Here is a 23,357-nt window from a genome sequence, read left to right as displayed (position 1 = left end):
TTAAAGAGGTTATTTTATATGAAAAGGCAATAAGGAAGCAGCACTTGAAAATTTTTTTTTCTTGGGGAAAGAAAAAGAGATTAGTTTTTCTCCTTACCCTAGTCCAGGCTAATTCTCAAGTATGTAATGAAGATTTGTATACCTTCACTCAAGCATTTGAGTATCAAGATGAGCTTCTTTTTGGGAGGCAAAAACAAAAGTGTTTTTTGAAAATAGTGTGGTCTAGATTCTATTAAAATTAATTACCCAATAAACCATTTTGAAAAAAGCAACACAAGAATAAAACAGCATCAAAAATATGCAAGCAAAACCCTTACTGAGCTTGAACAATCTAAATAAAACTTCAACACAAACTTTTTTAAATTCTGAATTTTTAACATAAAAATGACATTTAATTATCTTTTCTATTCTCATGTAAATTTAGTTATTAACATTAATTTAATAGTCTAATTAATAAGTTATTCCAAATCCAGTTTAGTAATATACTGGGGTGACTATGAGTAATTTACAAGATTTTAAATATTTCTCAAAAATTCTGTAAGACTCAGCCGGTAGCACGGCCAAATGATCTAAGGCACTAGATTAAGATTTGGCCAGGCACAGTGGCTCAAGCCTGTAATAGCACTTTGGGAGACCAAGGTGGGAGGACTGCTTAAGTCAGGATTTCAAGACCAGCCGGGACAACATAGTGAGACCCTATCTCTATAAATTTTATTTATTTATTTATTTATTTATTTATTTATTTATTTGAGATGGAGTCTTGCTCTGTCACCCAGGCGGGAGTTCAATGGCCTGATCTCCGCTCACTGCAACCTCTGCCTCCTGGGTTCAAGTGATTCTCCTGCCTCAGCCTCCCGAGTAGCTGGGATTACAGGTGTGCATCACCCCACCTGGTTAATTTTTTGTACTTTTAGTGGAGACGGGGTTTTACCATGTCGGCCAGGCTGGTTTCAAACTCCTGACCTCATGATCCACCCACCTCGGCCTCCCAAAGTGCTGGGATTACAGGTGTGAGCCACCACGCCTGGCCCTATAAATTTATTTTTTTTTAATTTCATAGGACCCCTTTTCTTTTAAAGCTATATATTACTTAGGAATTTTAGGAGGGGATGAGAAATCAACTGTTTACAAAAGATGGGAAACACTAGTCTACTGAATGAGCCTGGTGGTAGTAAAAATTATCTTCAGTGAAAGGGAAATGTAATCATAGGTGGGAAAGTGTATTTTATGTCATTTCTAGTTGGATAGTTGGATATAATTTTTTATTTGTACAGATATACTAAATGTTTAATATAAAATGAAAACAAAAAACAATGTTCTCCCTTCCAGTTTTTAAAAAATTTCTAAATAGTTACATTTGAATCTATTGAATTAATTTTTAAATAATGAAAAATAAGATATTCTGAATATTTGTACCTCAGGATCATTTGTGTTCAGGCTAGACAAACAGGATGTAAATTAGTTAAAATAGTGGTTCTATCTTTGGCACTAAATGACTATCTTTAATTCTACAAATTCTAATTGTTTAGCAGTAAAGCTGAATTGGCAGTTTTTTCATGGATATTATCAACCAAAAAAAGATACTTCAGCTAATATTTACATTCTATAATGAAACTAGCTGTAAAATTTTTATTCACAAATTTCTTAACAATTTTTTGTACTACAGTATTTGAGAATTTGAATTTGTTTGGTTCAATAAATAAATTTGTTTGGTTCAAACAATAAAACTGTTCTCTAGCATAGTAACTATACAGAATTACACGCTAATCAGAGATGAGCATTAGTACAGAATTCTTTCTAAAACTTGTATTAAACAAAAATAGACAACTAAGCCAAACTCAAGTATCAGGTTACTTCCACAGCTTCCCATTTCCTGGCCTGTCTTTTTGTACCTCTTCTTGGTTCTCTGATAAGGGACACTATGTTTAGCAAAATATAAATTTTATTTTACCTTCCTTTCTTTCTAACAGTTCTGCTTGTTTCAGTACCTTTGGGTTTCCTCCAACTTCTTTTTTGCTGGCTTCTTCTGTTCCCTTACTCATTGTTTATTGGTAATAACATGCTTTTCTCTCTTTATTATTTTTACGCAGTTACTTTTACGATTGTGCCAGTGACTCTCACTCATCCTCTCTCATCATTTTACCACATTTTTGCTATAGTTTCATTTATTCAGTATCAAATATTCTTTCCTTAAACCCATATATTTTACATATAAAATGTGCCACAATATCAATAAGAACACATTTTCATCAATTAACTATATTCAATGCTAATATCTTATCACACATTGCAACAAAAACTACTACCAGATCATTGCAATATGTCAATAGGCAACCATATTTCAGTAAATGTAAACATTTACCATCAAGTTGGGATTGCCTGTGTAAACTTAGTATCAATCTGACATGATCTCTGTTACCTGTTTTAAGCATCTGAGCGAACATATAAACAATAGATTTGCTCCATTACAGTACAAATTACAGAATATCAATCTCAATAAGTCCTTTTAGAAAAATTACATGTAATACTTGTAATTCAAGTAATTCAAAACTTGAAATTAATAGAATATTTAATTTTCCTAAACATGACAGAATTCACTGTATGAGAGTGATATAATGCAAAAAATCTTTATTTTCCCTTGTTAATGACTCTTTTACATAATAATAAATGGGGGGAAAAGCAACTTAAGACTTTAAGAATAATCGAAGACAACTGATATTTAAAATGTACACTATTTAACCTGAACTTAACAACATGTCTTGATTAAAGAAAATATAAGGCCGATTTTCTAGACTGAAAGGAAAACACCGAAAAATAGAAGCAGTTGATGTCACGCATGAAAAGAGCTAAATTCCCCTGTGCCACTGGCGGAAGCCAAGCACTGTGACCCTGTATTACAACTGATGTACAACTTAACATAACTGAATGATGTTTCTAAAAAGCAAGCAAGCAAGCAAATCTTACTTACAATATCTCTATACAAAGGAAGCACATTTCTACTTTCCAATATTTTGATTTTCTAAATTCTAGTACAAAGTAATTCTAAAATTAAAATAGCATCTATGTCAACAGAGTGTAGAAAATATGAATTTTAAAGAGACTGCTGTTGAATAATTTAATAATTCTTCTGATATCTATATAAAGAACAAATCATTTTGACCAAAATGTGCTTTATTTTTGTTTCAAAGAATATTTTTCAAAGAGTGCTACCATCACAGGGGCATTATTCACTCCATATATCAGTGATACAACTAGTATTCATGAGTGTCTGTAAGATGGAACAAGCGATTTGCTCGGCCACTCATTATAGAAATTCTGCAGTAGATGGATGGCCCTAGAGAAAGGGCAATATTCTTGACATGACTGGAACAGATCTCATTAAATATAATATGGTTTGAAAGACTTTCAATTGGAATGGACCCTCATGATTGCCAGTAGGCTTTTAAAATATGTAATTAGTACTGTCTAACATCTCTGGCCTTGGCTTCAGAGGCTTCAGAACTGAAAAATAGTTCTCAATGCAAAATTACAACCTCCTTAAGATGGGTAGATGCTAGATGTGACTGTAGCCTCAGTAATCTGAGATACTAATAAAAGGGCTTTTAACACCTTCAGTACACTGGAAAGGAAACACATGCTTGTAGCTGATATATTAAAGTATTATTCTGATATTATATAAAATATATATTATATATTCTATTATATATTATATATAATAAGTATATATTCTGATATATATTATATATTATGTTACAATATTCTATTATTATAACAATATTAAACATCTGATGACATCAAATACAATATTCAGATGAAAAAAATTCTGCTATCAGCTAAAGTCTTAAGTTCTTTCTTCTCTTAAGACTGTTGATCTAAGCATTACATTAGACTGTCTTTAAAGGGAGCTCTACATTTTAATACTGTTAAAAACAGAAAAATCGTTATGTCAAGTCCATTGTGATTAATTCTAATTTCATTTTCCTATATATAATGCATTTGCTTTATTTTATCTAAAATTATGCTTTAACATTCTAATTTTTGTATGTTTACTTGCATAAACAGTGATTCATAGTTGTTGCATTTTAATGATTTTAAGTTAAATATGCTTCCATATGCAAAAGACTGAATTTGAACTCTTAGGGAGGCCGAGGAGGGAGGATCACTTGAGCTCAGGAATTCAACATCAGCCTGGGTAATACAGTGAAACCTCATCTCAAAAATAAATTAATTAAAATAAATAAATAAAATTTTGATCCTGTACCTCACTCCATATACAAAAATTAACTAATAATAATCAAAGATGTAAGTGGTAGGACTAAAACTATAAAACTCTAAGAAGAAAACAAGGTTGAATTATCAGCATAATCTTGGATTAGACAATGTTTTTTTTGACATCAAAAGCACACAGAGTCAAGGAAAAAATAAATTGCTCTTCAGCAAAATCAAAAACTTAAGTGTGTTAAACGACATCATCAAGAAAGTGAAAAAAAAAATCCAAACAGTAAGAAAAAAATATTTGTAGATTATATGTATAAGGAGCTTATTTTCAGAATATAAACTCTTAGAATTCAACAATAAATAAGCAATTTTTAAATGTGCAAAGAATATTACTAAACACATGTCCAAAGAACACATATAAGCTGCCAATAAGAACATGAAAAAATGCTCCACATCATTAGTCATTAGGTAAATGGAAATTAAAACTACAGTAAGATACTACTTCATGCCCACTAGAATGCCTATAATATGAAAACATTAAAAATAACAAGTGTTGGCAATAATGTGGAGAAATAAAAATATTCATATATTGCTGATGGGAATGTAAAATGGTACAATTACTATGAAAAACAGTGTGGCAATTCCTCAAAAGCTTAAATAGAGAATTATTACCATATAACCCAGAAATTCTACTCCTGGGTACACACCCAAGAGAAGTGAAAACATACAAAAATAAAAACACTTGACAATGAATGTTCATGCAGCATTATTTATAATAGCCAACAAGCTGAAACAACCAAATGTCCATCAGCTGATGGATAGACAATATGTGGTAAATATATACAATGGAGTATTATTCAGTCATAAAAAGGAATGAAGTACTGTCACATTGTATAACATGGATGAACCGTAGAAGAATTATAAATGAAAGAAACTACATGCAAAAGGCCACATATTGTATGATTTTATTCATGTATGTGAAATATCCAGTGTAGGTAAATCCATCAGGACCAGAATTAGACTAGTACTTGTTAGGGGTGTATACACTGGAGTGCCTGTGTATTTGAGGGGGAAAAAAACCTCCTTCTCCAAATAAATAGAAGACCTAATGCTTTAGAGAAATGCTTCTGTGTGTTTATTCATGTGTATGAGATGGCCAAACCGCTGTTACTAAAGATAACTAATACTCAAGCACTACTGTGATATGTCAAACCCACATTTCAATGATTATCAAACAGACTTCAATTTTATAATCAAAATGCTCTTTAAAATATAAATATACATATACACTAATACATTTTTAAAATATATATAGTAATCCCTACTGTAAAAGGGTTATGTTTCACTAGGAAAGAATTGTTTATACTATTCCTCCAGTAAGACCTCAAAGTACATAAAATGTTCCTCATAATTATTTGTATATTGTAAAGGAAGCCTATAATTCAAGTTTATTTCTGTATTCCCTATGTCAGTGTTACATGGGATTTTACTATACACATATATAGACATTCATATGCACACAAAAAGTTAAATTACGCACTTATCTTTCCATTTGTAAGTGCAAATTTATACACACACACACACACACACATTCATTAATGCATCAGAAAGAAGTTAGACAATGACCATTTTCAGTAGCACAGAGAGTTAATCCTACTTACTGCTGAAGAGCTCAGTGCGGATTTTGGAGACCTAATTATTCCAGCAATTGAATGACGAATAGATTCAAATTTGGATAGCCTCTCCTTTCTTTCCTGGAGGGATTAAGAAACAAGCCTTCAGCAACAGTAAACTATCCAATATGTATACACATTTATGTATTTAGGTACTTATCCACAGCTTATCCATCATGTCTTCCAACTAAATAAAATACAAACTTCCTCACATTAAAGATAACAAATAACCAAATACACACAAACTCTATAGCATTTTACTTTACTGACCCCTCAACAAATGTCTTGATTTTGGGGAAAGAAATAGAAATGCATATAGCAATTCATATAGAATTCATATAGATGAAAACAAGAAATGCAAAGGAAATTCACAGAAAACCAAGTATTAATTAACATATGCAAAAAAGAACACAAGCTATAAGGAACCTATTTAACACAGACTATTTCAGATAGGACTATAGTTGTGAGGCAATTTCAAATAAGAAAAAATAATCACACACACACAAAAAAGGAAGAAAAGTATACGGAACACATTTTTTAAAGGTGAATTTCACTTCAGTACCTAAGAAGTTTCCCAAAGATTCACATGATGATAATGACCATCATGATGATCATAATGACCATCATGATGATCCTGAAGATAAGGAGAAAGGCGGGTGGGAGGAGAATGAAGTAAAACAAGAAGGTAATGGCAGACCTACCTACCACCAATCCTACCAAATCCAGATTGCTATTTGCCATACAATGCATATTTCTGAATATCGTATACCATAATGATGAAAACTTTTCCTAAAATTTCAAATCTTTAGGACCATTTTACAAACATAAGTGAATGAGGTAGGTAAGAGGGCAGAAAAAAAGAGGGGAAAAAGAAAAAAAAAAGAGGGAAAAAAGAAAAAAAAAAGAGGGAAAAAAGAAAAAAAAACAAAACAAAACCAAAACTAGGACGTAAGAAGGGCACCAAGAGCAAAGGATGTGTGGTTCTGTAATGGCAGCACTGGTCAATTTTCCAACGATGACTGTATTTCAACTGCTAATCAGCAGCAGACAAAAGAACAAGAGATCCTTTTGTCAAGCACACTATTTCTGTAGGTCTTCCAGCATTAGTGATGCCCAATTTTACTTATGGAAAATAAGTAAGCAAGTCACAAATAACATCTTTTGTTTCTGTAATAGTAAATGTAGACATTCTTGGCCACATGCTTTCTCCCAAAACCCTTTGGTAATATCAAAACAAAACATTTTCTAAGTGAGTAATGCTAAAATTACCCAATGGATTAGAATTTTCTAATAGAGAGGTCCAGTTAGGGCATAAAGAAAACTTTAAAAATTGTTCCCTTATATTAAGTTACAAAACATAACATATTGTGTGTTAGATGGATACAATTAGTGAAAACACCTTTTCATATGAAGGTTCTTTTTAGATAGGTTGGCCTAAAAATATATTATCAGAAATAATAATGAGACCTTAAGTTTCATATAGCAGCAATCAAAATGCAAATAGGGTTAATAAAACATTCCAACCAGTGTTGGATCATTTGGTGCCCAGATTTCTACAAATAAAATGAAACTCATTTACCATGTAGTTCCTGTCTGTGTAACATCTAGTAACAGCTTTAAATTACAGTCTACCTAATAACACATCGGACTGTGCTGAATTCATTGACAGGTTGATTTTCACATCAAAGAATCAAATGGCTACTTTTAAAAATTAAAATAAAAAAACTTCCCTTCAACTGCCATGAATACAATACCTAAGTTTGCTTTTAGGCCTGCCAGGGCAGGTGATGATACACTCATTTTACTCACCTCAAGTAATGGCAAGATACATTTTCCAGATAAAGGAGTTGTAGGAATTAGTTCTGGCTAAAGGATGGCCCCTCACAATGGAGGTAGCAGGGGACTAATGAAGGGGTGAAGGGAGAAGCAATGTTATTAAATAATACCTGATATTGTAAAATAATATTCTGATGAGATGCTCAGAAAAAGTGCTGTTAAGTTCAGCTATTACCTTGGCTTGAAAAAAAAAGTTCTAGGTACAGTATCAGTTTCACATCTCATTTAAGAATAGTTTTTCATTATGTTAAAATTCAATGAGACAGTGTATGTGTTTGTGTGTGTGTGTGTGTATATACACATACACATAAAACTAAGAGACTGGTTCATAATAATTACAAGTGTATCTATTATCAATTAAAAATAACGCTATGCCAGGCTTGGTGGTTCATGCCTGTAATCCCAGCACTCTGGATGGCCAGGTAGGGAGTATTGCTCGAACCCAGGAGTTTGAGACCAGACTCGGCAACACAGTGAGACCCCATCTCTACAAATAGTTTTTAAAAATTAGCCAGATATGGTAACGTGTGCCTCTAGCCCCAGGTGCTCAGGAGGCTGAGGTGAGAGGATGGCTTGAGCCCAAGAGGTTGCAGTGAAGCCAGACTGTACCACTGCACTCCAGTCTGGCCAACAGATCAAGACCTGTCTCAAAACAAACAAAAAATAAAAACAAACAGATAAACTCTATTTAAAAAATACCTAAATTACTTAAAGTAAAATCCTACCTATCAAGTTTTGAAATTATCCTTCATTAGAAAACTGCAGTGAAACAGGCTCTTGCACTGCAATGTTCCATTTAGTGCCCCCATCCCCTGAGCACTAAAGCACAAAGATACAAAGGCAAGAATTAAGGTTCTGCTGATTGGAGTCGCTCTGACAAAGAAACTAAGCTCTAACCAATGACTGCCTATCTGGCTGCTGTAGAAAGTGACAACTTCAACCAAAAAGCATGTAACAGTTCTGAAAGTGAGGTTCTAAAAGGAGGCACTAAGATAAAGGAATAACGTTCTTGAAGTCAGAAGCGATGAAGAGTATGAACCTGAGCAAATTACTCAACTACCCTTGCTCTCAGTTTCCACATCAGAAAAAAGAAAGGCACTAGGCTAGATAAAATCTTCATCTCAAAAATTCTGTGACTTTTATCCAACTCCCCATCATTTGTGTTGCATTGTTCATTAACAAAAACCCAGAGAAGAGTTTCATGGTACCAGGCTGGCAATCAGTACTTTCCTTAGAGCATTTAGTCACAGTTAGCCTGAGGTACCCTTAGAATATGAACCAATGAGATGGCTGAACTATCATGAAAGGAAGACTTTTATTGTTGTTGTTTATAACAGGTCTTTAAAACAAAAACTGAATATTATTTCTCACAGACTTATGTAAATACACCCAATCTAGTAACATTCTTGGACAGAACAATGCAAGTGATTATTTGGCCCTGTAGGAACAGCCAGCGACTTATTAAAATCAAGAGGCAATAAGAATCAAGAAAAAGATAATATTCATGCTCAAACTCCAGGCTGAGTGCCAAATATCTTAGGGACTTCTTATGCAAAACAGCCATAAAATTCAGAGGGATTTTGTGAGAAATAACTGCAGGAAAATTATAACCCCAGAGAAGACTACCTTCTGAAAAAATTCTACATTATAGATCACTCATAATATAAATGAAATACTGTAAATATCAGTATGTCCTTCATTTAAAAAAAATGCATTTAGAAGTAACCTAAGGTTTTGAAAATGCTGATTTGCTGGGCACAATGCAAGATACATAGTTTCTATTTCCATCAGGATACAGAATTGAAGTATTAAAACAGTTTCTAAATGATTTATTTTAGCAATAGGGTTTCCGACTAAAGGCAAATCATTTTAGAAGTATTCACTCCTTAGTAACTTAGTTTGTCATGTTGTCTTTTCTCTTTGATGCTTGCATATTAAGATTATTTATAAAAAGAAAGAAAACCCCCTTGCTAAATCAGGCATATTCATTTTCTGAAATAATGAAATTAGAAACCAAATACACAAAAGAAACATCTGAATGATTATTAAGATCTTGTTTTAAAACAACAATGCTAAGGAAATCTACAGTAAAACAGAATAGAGTTCAGTGAGATCTAGGTTGTAAAATGTCATAAATCATTCCTTTTGCTTTCTTTATTCTGTATCTCTTAAATAAGATGTCTGTAGGGAAATAAGACCCAAGAAGAAGGCTATAATTAGCTTCCATCCTATTCAATAGCCAGTTCACATTCCATAGTGCTTTTCCCAAATGTGTGACCAAAATGGCTAAATAAATATTTTTTTAAAGACTACTTTTTAGAACAGTCTTAAGTTCATAGCATAAGCAGGAGGAAGGAAAAGATTTTCTCATATGTCCTCTGCCCCCACACATGCACAGCCTCCACCATTATCAGTATCCCCCTCCAGCGTGGTGCCTGTGCTACAGTTGAGAACTTTCACTGACAAATCATGATCACTCAAGAGTCCATAGTTTTCATTAGGGTTTGCTCTTTTCGTTGTACATTCTATGGGTTTGGACAAATGTTTAACAACATGTAGCCCACACTGTCCTAAAAATCCTCTGTGCTCTGCCTATTCATCCATCCCTTCACCAAAATACAATTTTTATAAATTATCCCATACTACAAGATGCACACCAACCAGTTTCCTGATGAGCATCTCATTGATACAACAACTTAAGAGCTGATAAGACTTTGCTCAGTAAACAACTGTGTAATTTGTTTGTATGAAAAATTGTAACTATTATAAATTGAATTATCAAGGTATCTTAACTAAGATTCTGCTTTTGGTACAATTTAGGGACATAACGATACAGCAGTAAATTTTTCTACTTGACTTAAAACTAATAAATTGTGAGACAAGGAATACCTTATAATGAAAGTATTATTTAATTAAAGACCAATGTTTAGCAATCAAGGCATTTTACCAGCTTCAGTTACACCTTCACAAAGTCCCCAGCTCATTCCTCCATTTAACAAATTATTTTGATAAAGTCAAAATAACCTCTTTACCATTCCCTGCATACACTACATACGCCTCCTCACTGCAAGTTCCCTATCTCTTGTCTCCACCTCTCATTGTCCCTTGTTTTCCCTTTCTACCTTACCATAATAAATGCTCATAAATATTAGCTATATTTATTTTTATTTTACTAGCAACGACAAGGACATTGGGCTGTTTTCACCTTCTGGCTACTGTGAATAGTGCTGCTATGGACATGTGTATACATGTACTTGTTTGAATATCTGTTTTATAGGAGTGAAATTGTAATTTCATGCTTAACTTTGAAGAACAGCCAAACTGTTTTCCTGGTGGCTGAACCAGTGAGGGTTCCAGTTTCTCCACATCCTCACCAACACTTATTTTCCATTTTTCTGATGGACAGTGTCTGAAAAGATGAGAAATTTCAGTAGAGATGCTAGCAAATAAATATAAATTCTGGAATTGAAAAATATAGTATCAGAGTTGAAAAACGCATTTGATGGACTTGTTAGTAGATAGACTGGACACAGAAAAGAGATTGGTGAGTGTGACAAGCTGCTTGTCTTCATTTTTGAAGGGCATTTTTACTGGATATTGAATTCAAGGTTGATGTAGCTTTTCTTCTTTTAGTACTTTGTCTTCTGACCACCACTGTTTCTGTAGAGACATTATCTACAATTCATATCATTATTCCCCTATCCATAATGTATCTTTTTCCCCCTGGCCATTTTCATAATTGACTATGATATCAGTAAATGTGATTTTTAAAATATTTCATCCTGCTTACGGTTTGTTAAAATTTCATGGACCGTTGGGCTGAAAGTGTTGGAAAGAATTTGATCATTAAAACCTGGAATTTTTACCCCCATATCTCTCTCCCCTACATTTGATATTATTCCATGACCTCAAACACTCCGTTATGTTTTTTCACTTTTTTCTTTTTGTTTCAATTTGGATACTTTCTACCAACCTGTCTTTACCTCTCACTGATCTTTCTAGTCTATCTAACAAGTCCATTGAATGAAGCTCTCAGTTCTGATACTGTATTTTTCAATTCCAGAATTTCCATTTATTTTACAGTATCCACATCTCTACTGCAATTTCCCAGCTTTTCAGACACATTTTCCATCTTCTCCACTACATCCCTAAGCATTTTTGTAACAGCTATATTAACAAATGTCTCATAATTCCAAGATCTGGGCCATCTCTGAGTCCGTCTATTTTCTTGCCTATGGGTCACATTTCTCACTTTTTGGTGTGTTATATAATCTTTGATTGTAGGCCAGACAGTTTGTATAAAACAACAGTAGAGTCTGAATTCAAGAATATTATCCTCAAGAAAGGGGCATACCCACTCCTTTTTTTGTCAGGCTGTTGGAGAGTTGGAGCTGTAGTTAATAAGTTGGGTCTAGCCTTTGTCACAGTTCTAGTTTAAATCAATTGCCACAGCCTTCAAATACTTTGAGAGAGATCAGTTTTCCTTCATCTAAAAATAAAGCTGAGCCATGATGAGATTCTAGCATCCTCCCTCGGCTTCAAAGCTGATCCATCAGCTTTAGGAAATACAGGAGATCTCTCCCAGCTTTACAGTCTTTTGGGTGGGGGAGGGAAGTCTCTTTGCCCTCACCCACTACTTTATGTACCTAAGAAGACAACTTTCAGCTCTAATACACATTCCTCAGCCTAGTCTTTGGAGGGCCATTGCCCTAGACTGTGAAGACCCAGCATTCCCTACAAAGAATCAGTTTGGGAAAGGGCTCTTACATTCTTCTGTAAGTGAAACCCTAGAGTGCTCAGTTCTTCTGCCTGAACTCCTCCCCACTCCCGCACCCCCCACCAGACACACACCCCACACACCACCTTTCTGATGTGTTGAGGATTTCATTTGAAGTATCTCTCTCAAGTCTCCTTCTCTGATGGCCTCCTTCACTCAGTGAAAACACTTGCGTAAGAGCTGGTGGACAGATAATGCTTTGCTCTGTGGGTCAGGCTCCTCTAGATTCTAATCTTTCACATCAGCCTACACCTGACGCTACAAATATCTCAAAAACTTTTAAGGATTCATCTGCTCATACAGTTCCACCAAGGATGAAAGTAATCATGGGTCTGTTTTTTCCTACAAAAGGCCTGTCACTTTCTGCATGTAGGTTCATTTAGGTTTACTTCTGTCCTTAGCTCTCTGATGAGGTTTCCAAAAACTATTATTTTGTAGCTTATTTTGGTTGTTAGGCAGAAATGATGGTCTCTTGTGACTTTCCATATTCAACCTGGATATAAATTTCATATGCTTTTCATTAAGGCCAGTAATTTATTTAATACTCGTGATCATTTTACTTTCCTTTATTTATAAACCAGGAAAACGTAAAACACCTTTTATGGTTATTCACTAAAAAGTCCATCAAAAAGACCACTAATTTGCCAAAAGCTACAGGTTTGATTTTGACTACCATTTTCTATGACAATTACTACACAGTTCAAGGCTACATTCCTCAGAAAATAATTTAACAGGTTAAAGACCACTGTTTCAAAAGTTTGATATGTTATTTTGTGGGGTTTTGTTTTGTTTTGTTTTCCTTTATTGATGGGTTTCAGGGGATAGGGAGGATGAGTTTTATGGGTTTTGTATTTGCTGCAGAGGACCTCACAAGGACACGATAAAGACTACTAAGTACATATTTCATTTTTGTAAATGTTTTAGGTTTCCAACTTTATCTAAAAAGTTCCTGAATGGTTTTAATGTTTAGTATTCTTGTACTGCACATGCATCAATAATCCTCTTATCAGAGCTCCTTTTGTTACTGGAACTAGTAACTGGGAACATTTGGAGTTTCAAGTCCTCAGTCAAGATTTTATTTATTAGAATGGAATCAGAAACTTAAGGACCTAAACGAAAATCCTAAGATTTAATAAAAATACAGAAAAATTAAAATTTTTAAATAAAAAAATGGTAGTTATAATATTGTACTTCTTTTATCAGCTAATAAAATCCAACCAGGAGATACATTTTAGAAAGAAATTAGTCAGATTCTAAGTGCTTGTCCCATCCTCAGCCTCTCTGAGAAAAACTGTCACACTATGGGACATCAGTACATCCTGCCTGAGAATGAAGTCAATACAATAGAAGGTAGAGCTGAGAAATGAAAACAAATTCTTGACGACATGGTTTGAACTTCTGTGTATATCCAATTACGTGACTGGGTAAACTCTTTTATGTTTTAACTAATCTAACTTGGGTAACTATTGTATAGAACTAATATAGTAGGTTTTCCTGGAATATCAATTACTAATTAAAGATTTTCAATAAGCAACTTCAAATGTCATAATGATCACTAACAAAACAATATACTAACTTACATTTTTAGGTTTTAGACACATTTAATTTTAATAGGAAAAGAAATCTTTTGATATTGATATATATTAATGTAGATTAAACCTTCTTTATAAACTATATATGTTGTGATAATTATTCTCACTTATTCCCATTAATTTAACAGTTTCAGCACATAACAAACAAAACAACTGCTCAAAAGTATAGGAAAACCCTAGTTTAAATGGCCGTTAATAGACGTCATAGTACAAAAGGTTCTGTAGTCCCATAGATTTTAGAAATGCACAGTTAAACAAATTTAAACAGATTCATTAATGCAATATGTCTCAGAGCCTTAATAAAGAATTACTACTTGCATTTGGGAGAGAAAATATTCCGCAACATACACCTCAGAAGGTGCTGTCACAAAGCTTTCAATCTGTAGGGGTGGGAGGGGAAACATTTGTATCCTTTCTACATCAGTCATGGCTTTTCCTTGGACACTATCATCACATGGAAGAGCTCTAAATTTAAGCTCCCCTCTTTTTGGCCACAATCTCCTATCCCATCAGTTTGCTTTCAACCAGTCACACTGTAACCATTTTTCAATCTCACTGGAACTCTTAAGTCTTGTAGTCTCCTACTTTCTCCCAATCAATCATCTTCTCTTCTCTTCTCTCTTTATTTAACTTAGATGCCAGGCTACATCATTTTCAATGATACTCTTGCCAATGTTCTAAATTCCCTTGCTATCCTGTCTCTTAGGTGCTCCCTTGTGGCAAAATCTAACCCTGGATGGATCCAACTATCTGCTCTCTCTGAGTTCGCACCCAAGCAACTAAACACTGTTACAGAGTATCACATGATTACTAACTTCAAATGGGCCCTAAATATCTGGCCAACTCATTTCTTATTTTCCACTGTCATTGTCAATCATTTCAAACTTTTCTTACTTTTCTATGTCTAAAACCACCTTTTTCCATACCTTCTAGCTTCTATAGAATTAACAAAGGTAGGAACCTCTTCATCTTGCCTTTTCAAAGCTATAAACTTCTCTACCTTTTATAATCTCCTTCCCTTTTTTGAAACATGGGGCAGATAACTCCCATGTAAGGATTACCACTCTACTTCACTTTGGATCTCATTGCTTACTGATCTCCCCAGAACCTTACACCTTACAAGAACCTAACGGATCTCTGAGGTACCGTCAATCATCCCTTCTCAAATGGTTCTTCCCCACCAGTCCATCAGTTTTTACATATATATATATGTCATAGAAAAAAAAAAGGAGGGAAAAGAGAAGGAAATAAAGGAAGGAGAGAGCAGAAGAAAGGGAAGGAGGAACCTCTCCCTTCACCACATATTCTGTTGCAGCTACTGCTTGCTCTTTATAAAAAAAATTCCTAAAAGAGTTATATATGCTCACTGTCTCAATTTTCCCTACTCCCACTCATTCCTCAATCTGCTCTTATTTGGCTATCACCCCGTAACTACACCAAAGCAGATGGTCTTAGGAAACCAACAGACTCCATTTCACCAATCTAACAGACACATTTCCCACTTCTCCTACTTGATGTCTCAACACAATTCCGCTCTATTGACCATGTATGCCTACATGAAACGTTTATTCCCCTACCACACTCTCCTCCAACCTCTCAGACTACACATTCTCAGTTTCCTCAGCAGGCTCACCCTCCTCTTTCAGGTCATTAAATGGTAATATGATTCTAGGCTCTACTGGTTCCAGGTTTCTTCTTCACTTGCTCTGTACTTTCTCCCTAGGGGATCTCTTTTATTTCTCAACTTCAATTACCACCTGAACCAAGTCTACTCACAAAATCTGCAATTTAAACTGTTTTAATTGAGCTCCAAACTTGTATGTTGGAACATTCATGTGACTTCTATTTAGATATAAAAGTCAACATATTACTGAACTCATAATTCCCAATGCTGGCCTTTTATCGGTTTCCCATTTCAATGAATGGTACTAATACCTCTGTCATACAAGTCAGATATCTGGAGGCCCAAGCACACACTCACAATATAATCTAAACTACAAGAGGGCAGGGGGATTTATTGGTTTTTTTTAACTCAAATTATTAAAATATTAAAATAAATGCTATATATTAATGATGAAGTTAAGCAAGACAGGAGCTATTAGACACCATTTAAATAGCAAATAAAAGGGAATATATTTACTTGAACTATTGTTTTGTGCTAAGAAATCTCAAATGACACATAAGAGAAAAATGAAATTAAAGTACTCAAATTTAACCCAAGTCATTCCAATTATAGGTAATCTTTTTAACTCAGACTGATTTCAAGAATCTGCAGTTATCCCTATTTAAATAGTAGGAAATTCTCAAAAACAACAGGAGAATACTATCTTGGGAGTTAAAAGATATTTTCCTTTGCATTTTTCAAAAAGATTGATTTTTCTAATTATTTTAATTTGAAAACCAGTTTATTGTACTTATAAATAGCTAAAAGTGTTAATACAGAGAATATTTAACTTCTTAATAAGTTCAAGAAAGGCATAGTACATATCTAGAAATAAAAATGTATTACTTAATCCAGACATTACCAATTACCAAATCTTATAAATAACACCTCCAGGGCTTAATTTTTATCAATATGAGTGTAAGTTAGAAATCTTAGGACCAGGTCTCTATTTCTATGTAATAGGCTCTAGTCTGCTTCAGCTAATAAAGTACCCATGAGAACTGTTGTATACTGGGTATTTTCAGAAGTTCATTAACTATTACGTCAACAGGCAATTAAGCATAGGAGAATCGATATGAAATAAACAACATAATAAACCACTGGCCTAAAGCAGCCATTGTGTAACTCCTAACATCAGACTTACAACCATGAAGATCTCTGATTAAGAGTCATCATCAAAACTACAATTATTCATCTAAAAATTAACAATGGGTACTCACCAAATAACTGTATCAAAGGTTTAGCAAAATTATTAAAGATAAAATAATAGCCATTGATATTTAAAATTGTATTTTTTATATTAAGCAGAATTATTTTCCTTGCATAAAAAGTTTAAATATTGAGAATTTGAAAATCCTCTCAATCCCTTTGCTCCCAATGAATCCCCAGGTATTTTCCAAATAGTGTGAGCCAGGACTGTGAGCCCCAGAAATACTAAGTGATTTGCTCAACATCATGTGGTCAAGCAGCCGAAATTTAAATTCAGCATTAATACAAATTTTTTGCTATTAATCATTATGCTATTTTGCCTGCCTTGAATAGTTCTTGCAAGACACAGACCTCTTATTTCTCAAGGACTCTTTCCCAAACCACTCAAAAAGTAATGCTGTTTGAAGTCTGCTCAATAAATGTATATTTAATTGCTCCAATAACATAATAAACAGAGGACTTTCTGGTCTCACAATACAGATGTAAACACTTGATTCAGAATCTATGTTCTAGGTCTGGCTTTGACTCTAACTCGGAGTTGGACCATAAACAAAATATCTGTGCTTCTGGCAAAAGAAAAATATTTTATAGTATCTTCCAGTTCCGAAATACTATGACTCACAGAGTAGTACTCAAAAAATTACTTGAATAAAAGGGCAGAAAGAATCAGCTTCTCTCAAGTTAAGGATTTCACCCATAACCAGTTTTAATTTTTGAGAACTTTCTTGATAATTAAACAGAAGAGAGACACAAACTGTAGGTGGGTTAGATGGTGACCACCACCTCCCCCCACCCCGCTCAGAAGGTATTTCCACTAAGAACCTGTGAACGTAACCTTACTTGGAAAAGCAAGTTTTACAGATTTAATTAAGTCAAGGGTCTCAACATGAGATCATACAGGATTATCCAGGGGCCCTAAATCCAATGACAAGTTTCCTCATAAGAAAACTTAGAAGAAGAAGAAACACAGAAGGTGATGTGAAGAAGGAGACAGATTACAGTGATGTGTTTATGAACGAAGGAACGATAGGATCTCCAGCAGCCACAAGAAGCTAGGATAGAGGCATGGAACAATTCTCATTCAGAGACTCCTGAAGGCATCAACTCTGGCAAAACCTTGATTTTGGACTTCTGGCCTCCAGAACTGTGAAAGAAGATATTTCTGTTGTTTTCAGCCACCAAATTTGTGGTAATTTTTTTATGGAGGTCCTAGACAACAGCACATAGCTGACAAAGAATCACTGCATATTTACCTTATAATCAGCAGCTATCTTAAATGTCCAAGAAAAGAAAAATCACCCCTATATGTAATATATTAATCAGGAAAATGGGTTAAGAATTGCATGATTCACATAGATTCCATGCAATAAAAATGTGCATATATGCTTTTTTCTTTTTTTCCAATCCTGTTCCTTCTGTAGATATATGCTTTTGTTAATCTTTCATTGCCCATCCAGTTTTCAGAACATTATTATCTCTAACTAAAGTGACACCTTGCCCCAAAATCCACTGTCAGAAATGTAGCTGTAGTCCCAAAGATGTTTTTTCCCAGCAAGAGCCCTGATAATTCCAGGAAACTGTACAGCAACATTTACAGCTCAGCAGTAGCAAGGTCACTGGATGATCTCCCTCTGGCTATTCACCCACCCACAGTGCAGTAGCTGGAAAACTAGCTAACTTTTTATTTGCTTTGCTAGCGTCTATTTTCACAGTAATTAGCACATGTGGTTTGAAGTTTCTTCTCATATTTTGGAGTCCAATATAGTTGCTGATAAGACATCAGCAAAGAAAGGACTTTAAAAAGCAACCAACTCCCAAGACAAAAATAAGTTGGTCAATATACGTTTATGTAAACAGGGCATTACTAAAAAGATTAACATTAAAAATAAGTGTGAAAATTACTGGGCCAAAATTTTTATTCTATCACATTTTTTACAAAGCTGTCATATAATGAAACGGTCTTAAATAGAATCAGTGGTAGAAGGAACCTTCTGTGTTAAAGATTTTCTATTTCAGCTTTTTCACTTCATAATACATGAGAAAATGAAGGTCAGAGGGGGTGAAGTGACTTGCACTAAGGTACAGAGAAGGTAACAAAGTAACTCTTTGCTTACTCTCTTGGTACTAAGCCAGGTTGCCTAGATTACATACAGAAAGCCAAGAAAACGCTGGGCATCAGTCATTCACTCAAAATCAAGAAAAGTATGCCCTCTCTCACCACTCCTATTCAACACAGTACTGAACAATAATTACAATCAAATTGATAATATTATATATAAAACTATGGTTAATTTATACCTAAGAATTATGCGCTATTTTTTTTTTCCCCGAGATGGAGTTTCAGTCTTGTCTCCTAGGGTGGAGTACAACGGCGCATTCTTGGCTAACTGCAACCTCGGCCTCCCAGGTTCAAGCGTTTCTCCTGCTTCAGCCTCCCAAGTAGCTGGGATTACAGGTCCCCACCACCACACCCAGCTGATTTTTCTATTTTTAGTAGAGATGGGGTTTCACCATGTTGGCCAGGCTGGTCTCGAATTCCTGACTTCAGACATGCACTATTTTTAATACCACATCTCAAGAAAAGAGCCATTTTTGGCCTGGGATGGTAAGAGAATTTAGACATGAATGAAAACTATGAAATATTAATGACATAAAATGATCAGAAACTTAAAGATAAAACAATAAGAGGAGAGGCCCTTGAATATAAACACAGGAAACTTTGGATCCACATTTCAGAAATGCTTCGTTCAGTGACACAAATTTATTAAATTTCAGTGTAGCTCAGTGAGACACCAAATGATTTTTTTATTGTAAAACACATGGAAAAAACAGAGTAATATCACTATTGCTGAAGTTTTAAGGGCTACATGAAAGAAAACAATCACAATATACCATTTGAAGTCTCTGTTGAAAAGAGAATACTAACCTGCTTAGAAAAGGTCTCAAACACTGACAGTAGCACTAACTATGAGCCAAGCACCATTGCCCATTTTAATCTTCTATGAACACTATATAGCAGGTCCTGTTATTATTCTCATTTTAAAGATTAGAAAGCCAAAGCCTAGAGTGGTTAAATAACTTTTCCAAAGATAATAATAAAAAGTTCTTATGCAGAATAAGAATTCTTATAATCAAAACTACAATGTAATTTAACCCAAGTCATATTTTTCCTTCCCTACACTGATAGAGGAGCAACAAAATTATTCATAGAACTAATGGGTTGGGCCAGGCCCATTGGCTCACGCCTGTAATCCCAACACTTTGGGAGGACAAGGCAGGTGGATCACTTGAGGTTAGGAGTTCAAGACCAGCCTGGGCAACATGGTGAAACCCTGTCTCTACTAAAAATACAAAAATGAGTAGAGTGTACTGTTGCTCACCTGTACTCCCAGCTACTCAGAAAGCTAAGGCAGGAGAATCGCTTGAACTCACGAGGCAGAGGTTGCAATGAACCTAGATGGCACAACCAGCCTGGGAGATAGAGCGAGACCCTGTCACAAAAAGGAAGGGAAGGAGAGGAAAAAAGGAGAGGAGAGGAGGAGGAGAAGGGGAGGGGAGGGGAAGGGAGGGGAGGGGAGGAGAAAGAACAGGAAGGGGAGGGGAGGGGAGAAAAAGGGGAAGGGAGGGGAGGGGAGGAGAGGGGGAGGGGAGGAGAAGGGAGAGGAGGAAAAGGGGAGGGAAAGGGAGGGGAGGGGAGGGAAAGGAGAGGTGAGGGGAGGGAAGAGAAGGAGAAGGGGAAGGAAAGGTAGGGGAGGGGAGGGAAAGGGGAGGGGAGGGGAGGGAATGTGAGGGAAGAAGAAGGGACAGGGAGAGGAGAAAAAGGGGAGGGGAGGAGAGGGGGAGAGGAGGGGAAGGAAGGGAGGAGAAGGGGCAGAGAGGGGAGGGGAAGGGGGAAAAAAGGGAGGGGAGGAGAGGGGAGAGGAAGAAAAGCGGAGTAAAAGGCGCAAAAATGGGGAGGGAAGGAGAGGGGAAGGGGAGGAGAGGGGAGAAGGGAAGGGGACGGGAGGTGAAAGGAAGGAAGGGGAGGGGAAGAAAAGGGGGGGAAAGGGGAGGGGAGGGGAAGAAAAAAGGAGGGGAGGGGGAGGAGAAGGGGAGGGGAGGGAAAAGGAGGAGAAAGAATTAATGGGTAGGGCCAGGCATGGAGGCTTATGCCTGTAATCCTTTTACTTCAGGAGGCCTGGGCAGGAAGACTGCTTGAAGCCAGGAGTTTGAGACAGCCTGGGCAACAAAATAAGACTGCATCCACAAAACATTTTTTTTTTCCAGTTAAAAAATGTTAAAAAAAAAAAAAAAAAAAGAAAAGGGTACCAATGTGTTAATATCTACAACTGCTTCACTGCTTAAGAATTATACATAGATTCAAAAAAAATCCATAAATTATCTTGAGGGTGTAAAGGTACAAAAAACAAACAGCTAATTATTAGATATCTTAAAACTTCAGAAATTCACAATTTTTAAAACAATAACTTACCTTGGAACTAAAAGGCACTAATGAAATGCCTCATTGAGCCATACCTTTAAAAAGATTATCTTCAAAAATGGATAAATTCGTGGACACATACACTCTCCCAAGACTAAACCAGGAAGAAGTGGAATCCCTGAATAGAACAATAGGAGGCTCTGAAATTGAGGCAATAATTAATAGCCTGCCAACAAAAAAAGTCCAGGACCAGACGGATTCACAGCCAAATTCTATCAAAGGTACAAGGAGGAGCTGGTACCATTCCTTCTGAAACTATTCAAATCAATAGAAAAAGAAGGAATCCTCCCTAACTCATTTTATGGGGTCAACATCATCCTGATACCAAAGCCTGGCAGAGACACAACAAAAAAAGAGAATTTTAGACCAATATCCCTGATGAATATCGATGCAAAAATCCTCAATAAAATACTGGCAAACCAAATCCAGCAGCACATCAAAAAGCTTATCCACCATGATCAAGTGGGCTTCATCCCTGGGATGCAAGGCTGGTTCAACATATGCAAATCAATAAACGTAATCCAGCATATAAACAGAACCAAAGACAAAAACCATATGATTATCTCGATAAAGAAAAGGCCTTTGACAAAATTCAACAGCCCTTCATGCTAAAAACTCTCAATAAATTCAGTATTGATGGAACATATCTCAAAATAATAAGAGCTATTTATAACAAACCCACAGCCAATATCATACTGAATGGGCAAATACTGCAAGCGTTCCCTTTGAAAACTGGCACAAGACAGGGATGCCCTCTCTCACCACTCCTATTCAACATAGTGTTGGAAGTTCTGGCTAGGGCAATCAGGCAAGAGAAAGAAATCAAGGGTATTCAATTAGGAAAAGAAGAAGTCAAATTGTCCCTGTTTGCAGATGACATGATTGTATATTTAGAAAACCCCATCGTCACAGCCCAAAATCTCCTTCAGCTGATAAACAACTTCAGCAAAGTCTCAGGATACAAAATCAATGTGCAAAAATCACAAGCATTCTTATACACCAATAACAGACAAACAGAGAGCCAAATCATGAATGAACTCCCATTCACAATTGCTTCAAAGAGAATAAAATACCTAGGAATCCAACTTACAAGGGATGTGAACAACTTCTTCAATGAGAACTACAAACCACTGCTCAATGAAATAAAAGAGGACACAAAGAAATGGAAGAACATTCCTTGCTCATGGATAGGAAGATTCAGTATCGTGAAAATGGTCATACTGCCCAAGGTAATTTATAGATTCAGTGCCATCCCCATTAAGCTACCAATGACTTTCTTCACAGAATTGGAAAAAACTACTTTAAAGTTCATATGGAACCAAAAAACAGCCCGCATTGCCAAGACAATCCTAAGCCAAAAGAACAAAGCTGGAGGCATCATGCTACCTGACTTCAAACTATACTACAAGGCTACAGTAACCAAAACAGCATGGTACTGGTACCAGAACAGAGATATAGACCAATGGAACAGAACAGAGCCCTCAGAAATAATACCACACATCTACAACCATCTGATCCTTGACAAACCTGACAAAAACAAGAAATGGGGTAAAGGATTCCCTATTTAATAAATGGTACTGGGAAAACTGGCTAGCCATATGTAGAAAGCTGAAACTGGATCCCTTCCTTACACTTTATACAAAAATTAATTCAAGATAGATTAGAGACTTAAATATTAGACCTAAAACCATAAAAATCCTAGAAGAAAACCTAGGCAATACCATTCAGGACACAGGCATGGGAAAGGACTTCATGTCTAAAACAACAAAAGCAATGACAACAAAAGCCAAAATTGACAAATTAGATCTAATTAAACTAAAGAGCTTCTGCACAGCAAAAGAAACTACCATCAGAGTGAACAGGCAACCTACAGAATGGGAGAAAATTTTTGCAATCTACTCATCTGACA

The 23,357-nt window shown here is 35.4% G+C and overlaps 1 protein-coding gene across 8 annotated transcripts in view; it reads right to left on the bottom strand.

Annotated features, from left to right (window-relative positions):
• FER (FER tyrosine kinase) overlaps positions 1-23,357 on the bottom strand; it is a 445,427-nt gene that overhangs the window by 236,923 nt on the left and 185,147 nt on the right. For all 8 annotated transcript variants that reach the window (XR_013418480.1, XR_013418479.1, XR_013418478.1 and 5 more), the window contains one exon: positions 5,880-5,972. Coding sequence is in view for 5 of the 8 variants with exons in the window: in XM_015140536.3 (XP_014996022.1) it covers positions 5,880-5,972 (93 nt within the window). In the remaining 3 variants the exon portion in view is untranslated. The remainder of the gene's footprint in view (positions 1-5,879; positions 5,973-23,357) is intronic.

This window comes from Macaca mulatta, chromosome 6 (assembly GCF_049350105.2).
Source record: "Macaca mulatta isolate MMU2019108-1 chromosome 6, T2T-MMU8v2.0, whole genome shotgun sequence".
NCBI classification, from domain to species: domain Eukaryota; kingdom Metazoa; phylum Chordata; class Mammalia; order Primates; family Cercopithecidae; genus Macaca; species Macaca mulatta.
Note: the sequence above shows the minus strand (reverse complement) of the source record. Positions and strands in the feature narration are given on the sequence as shown.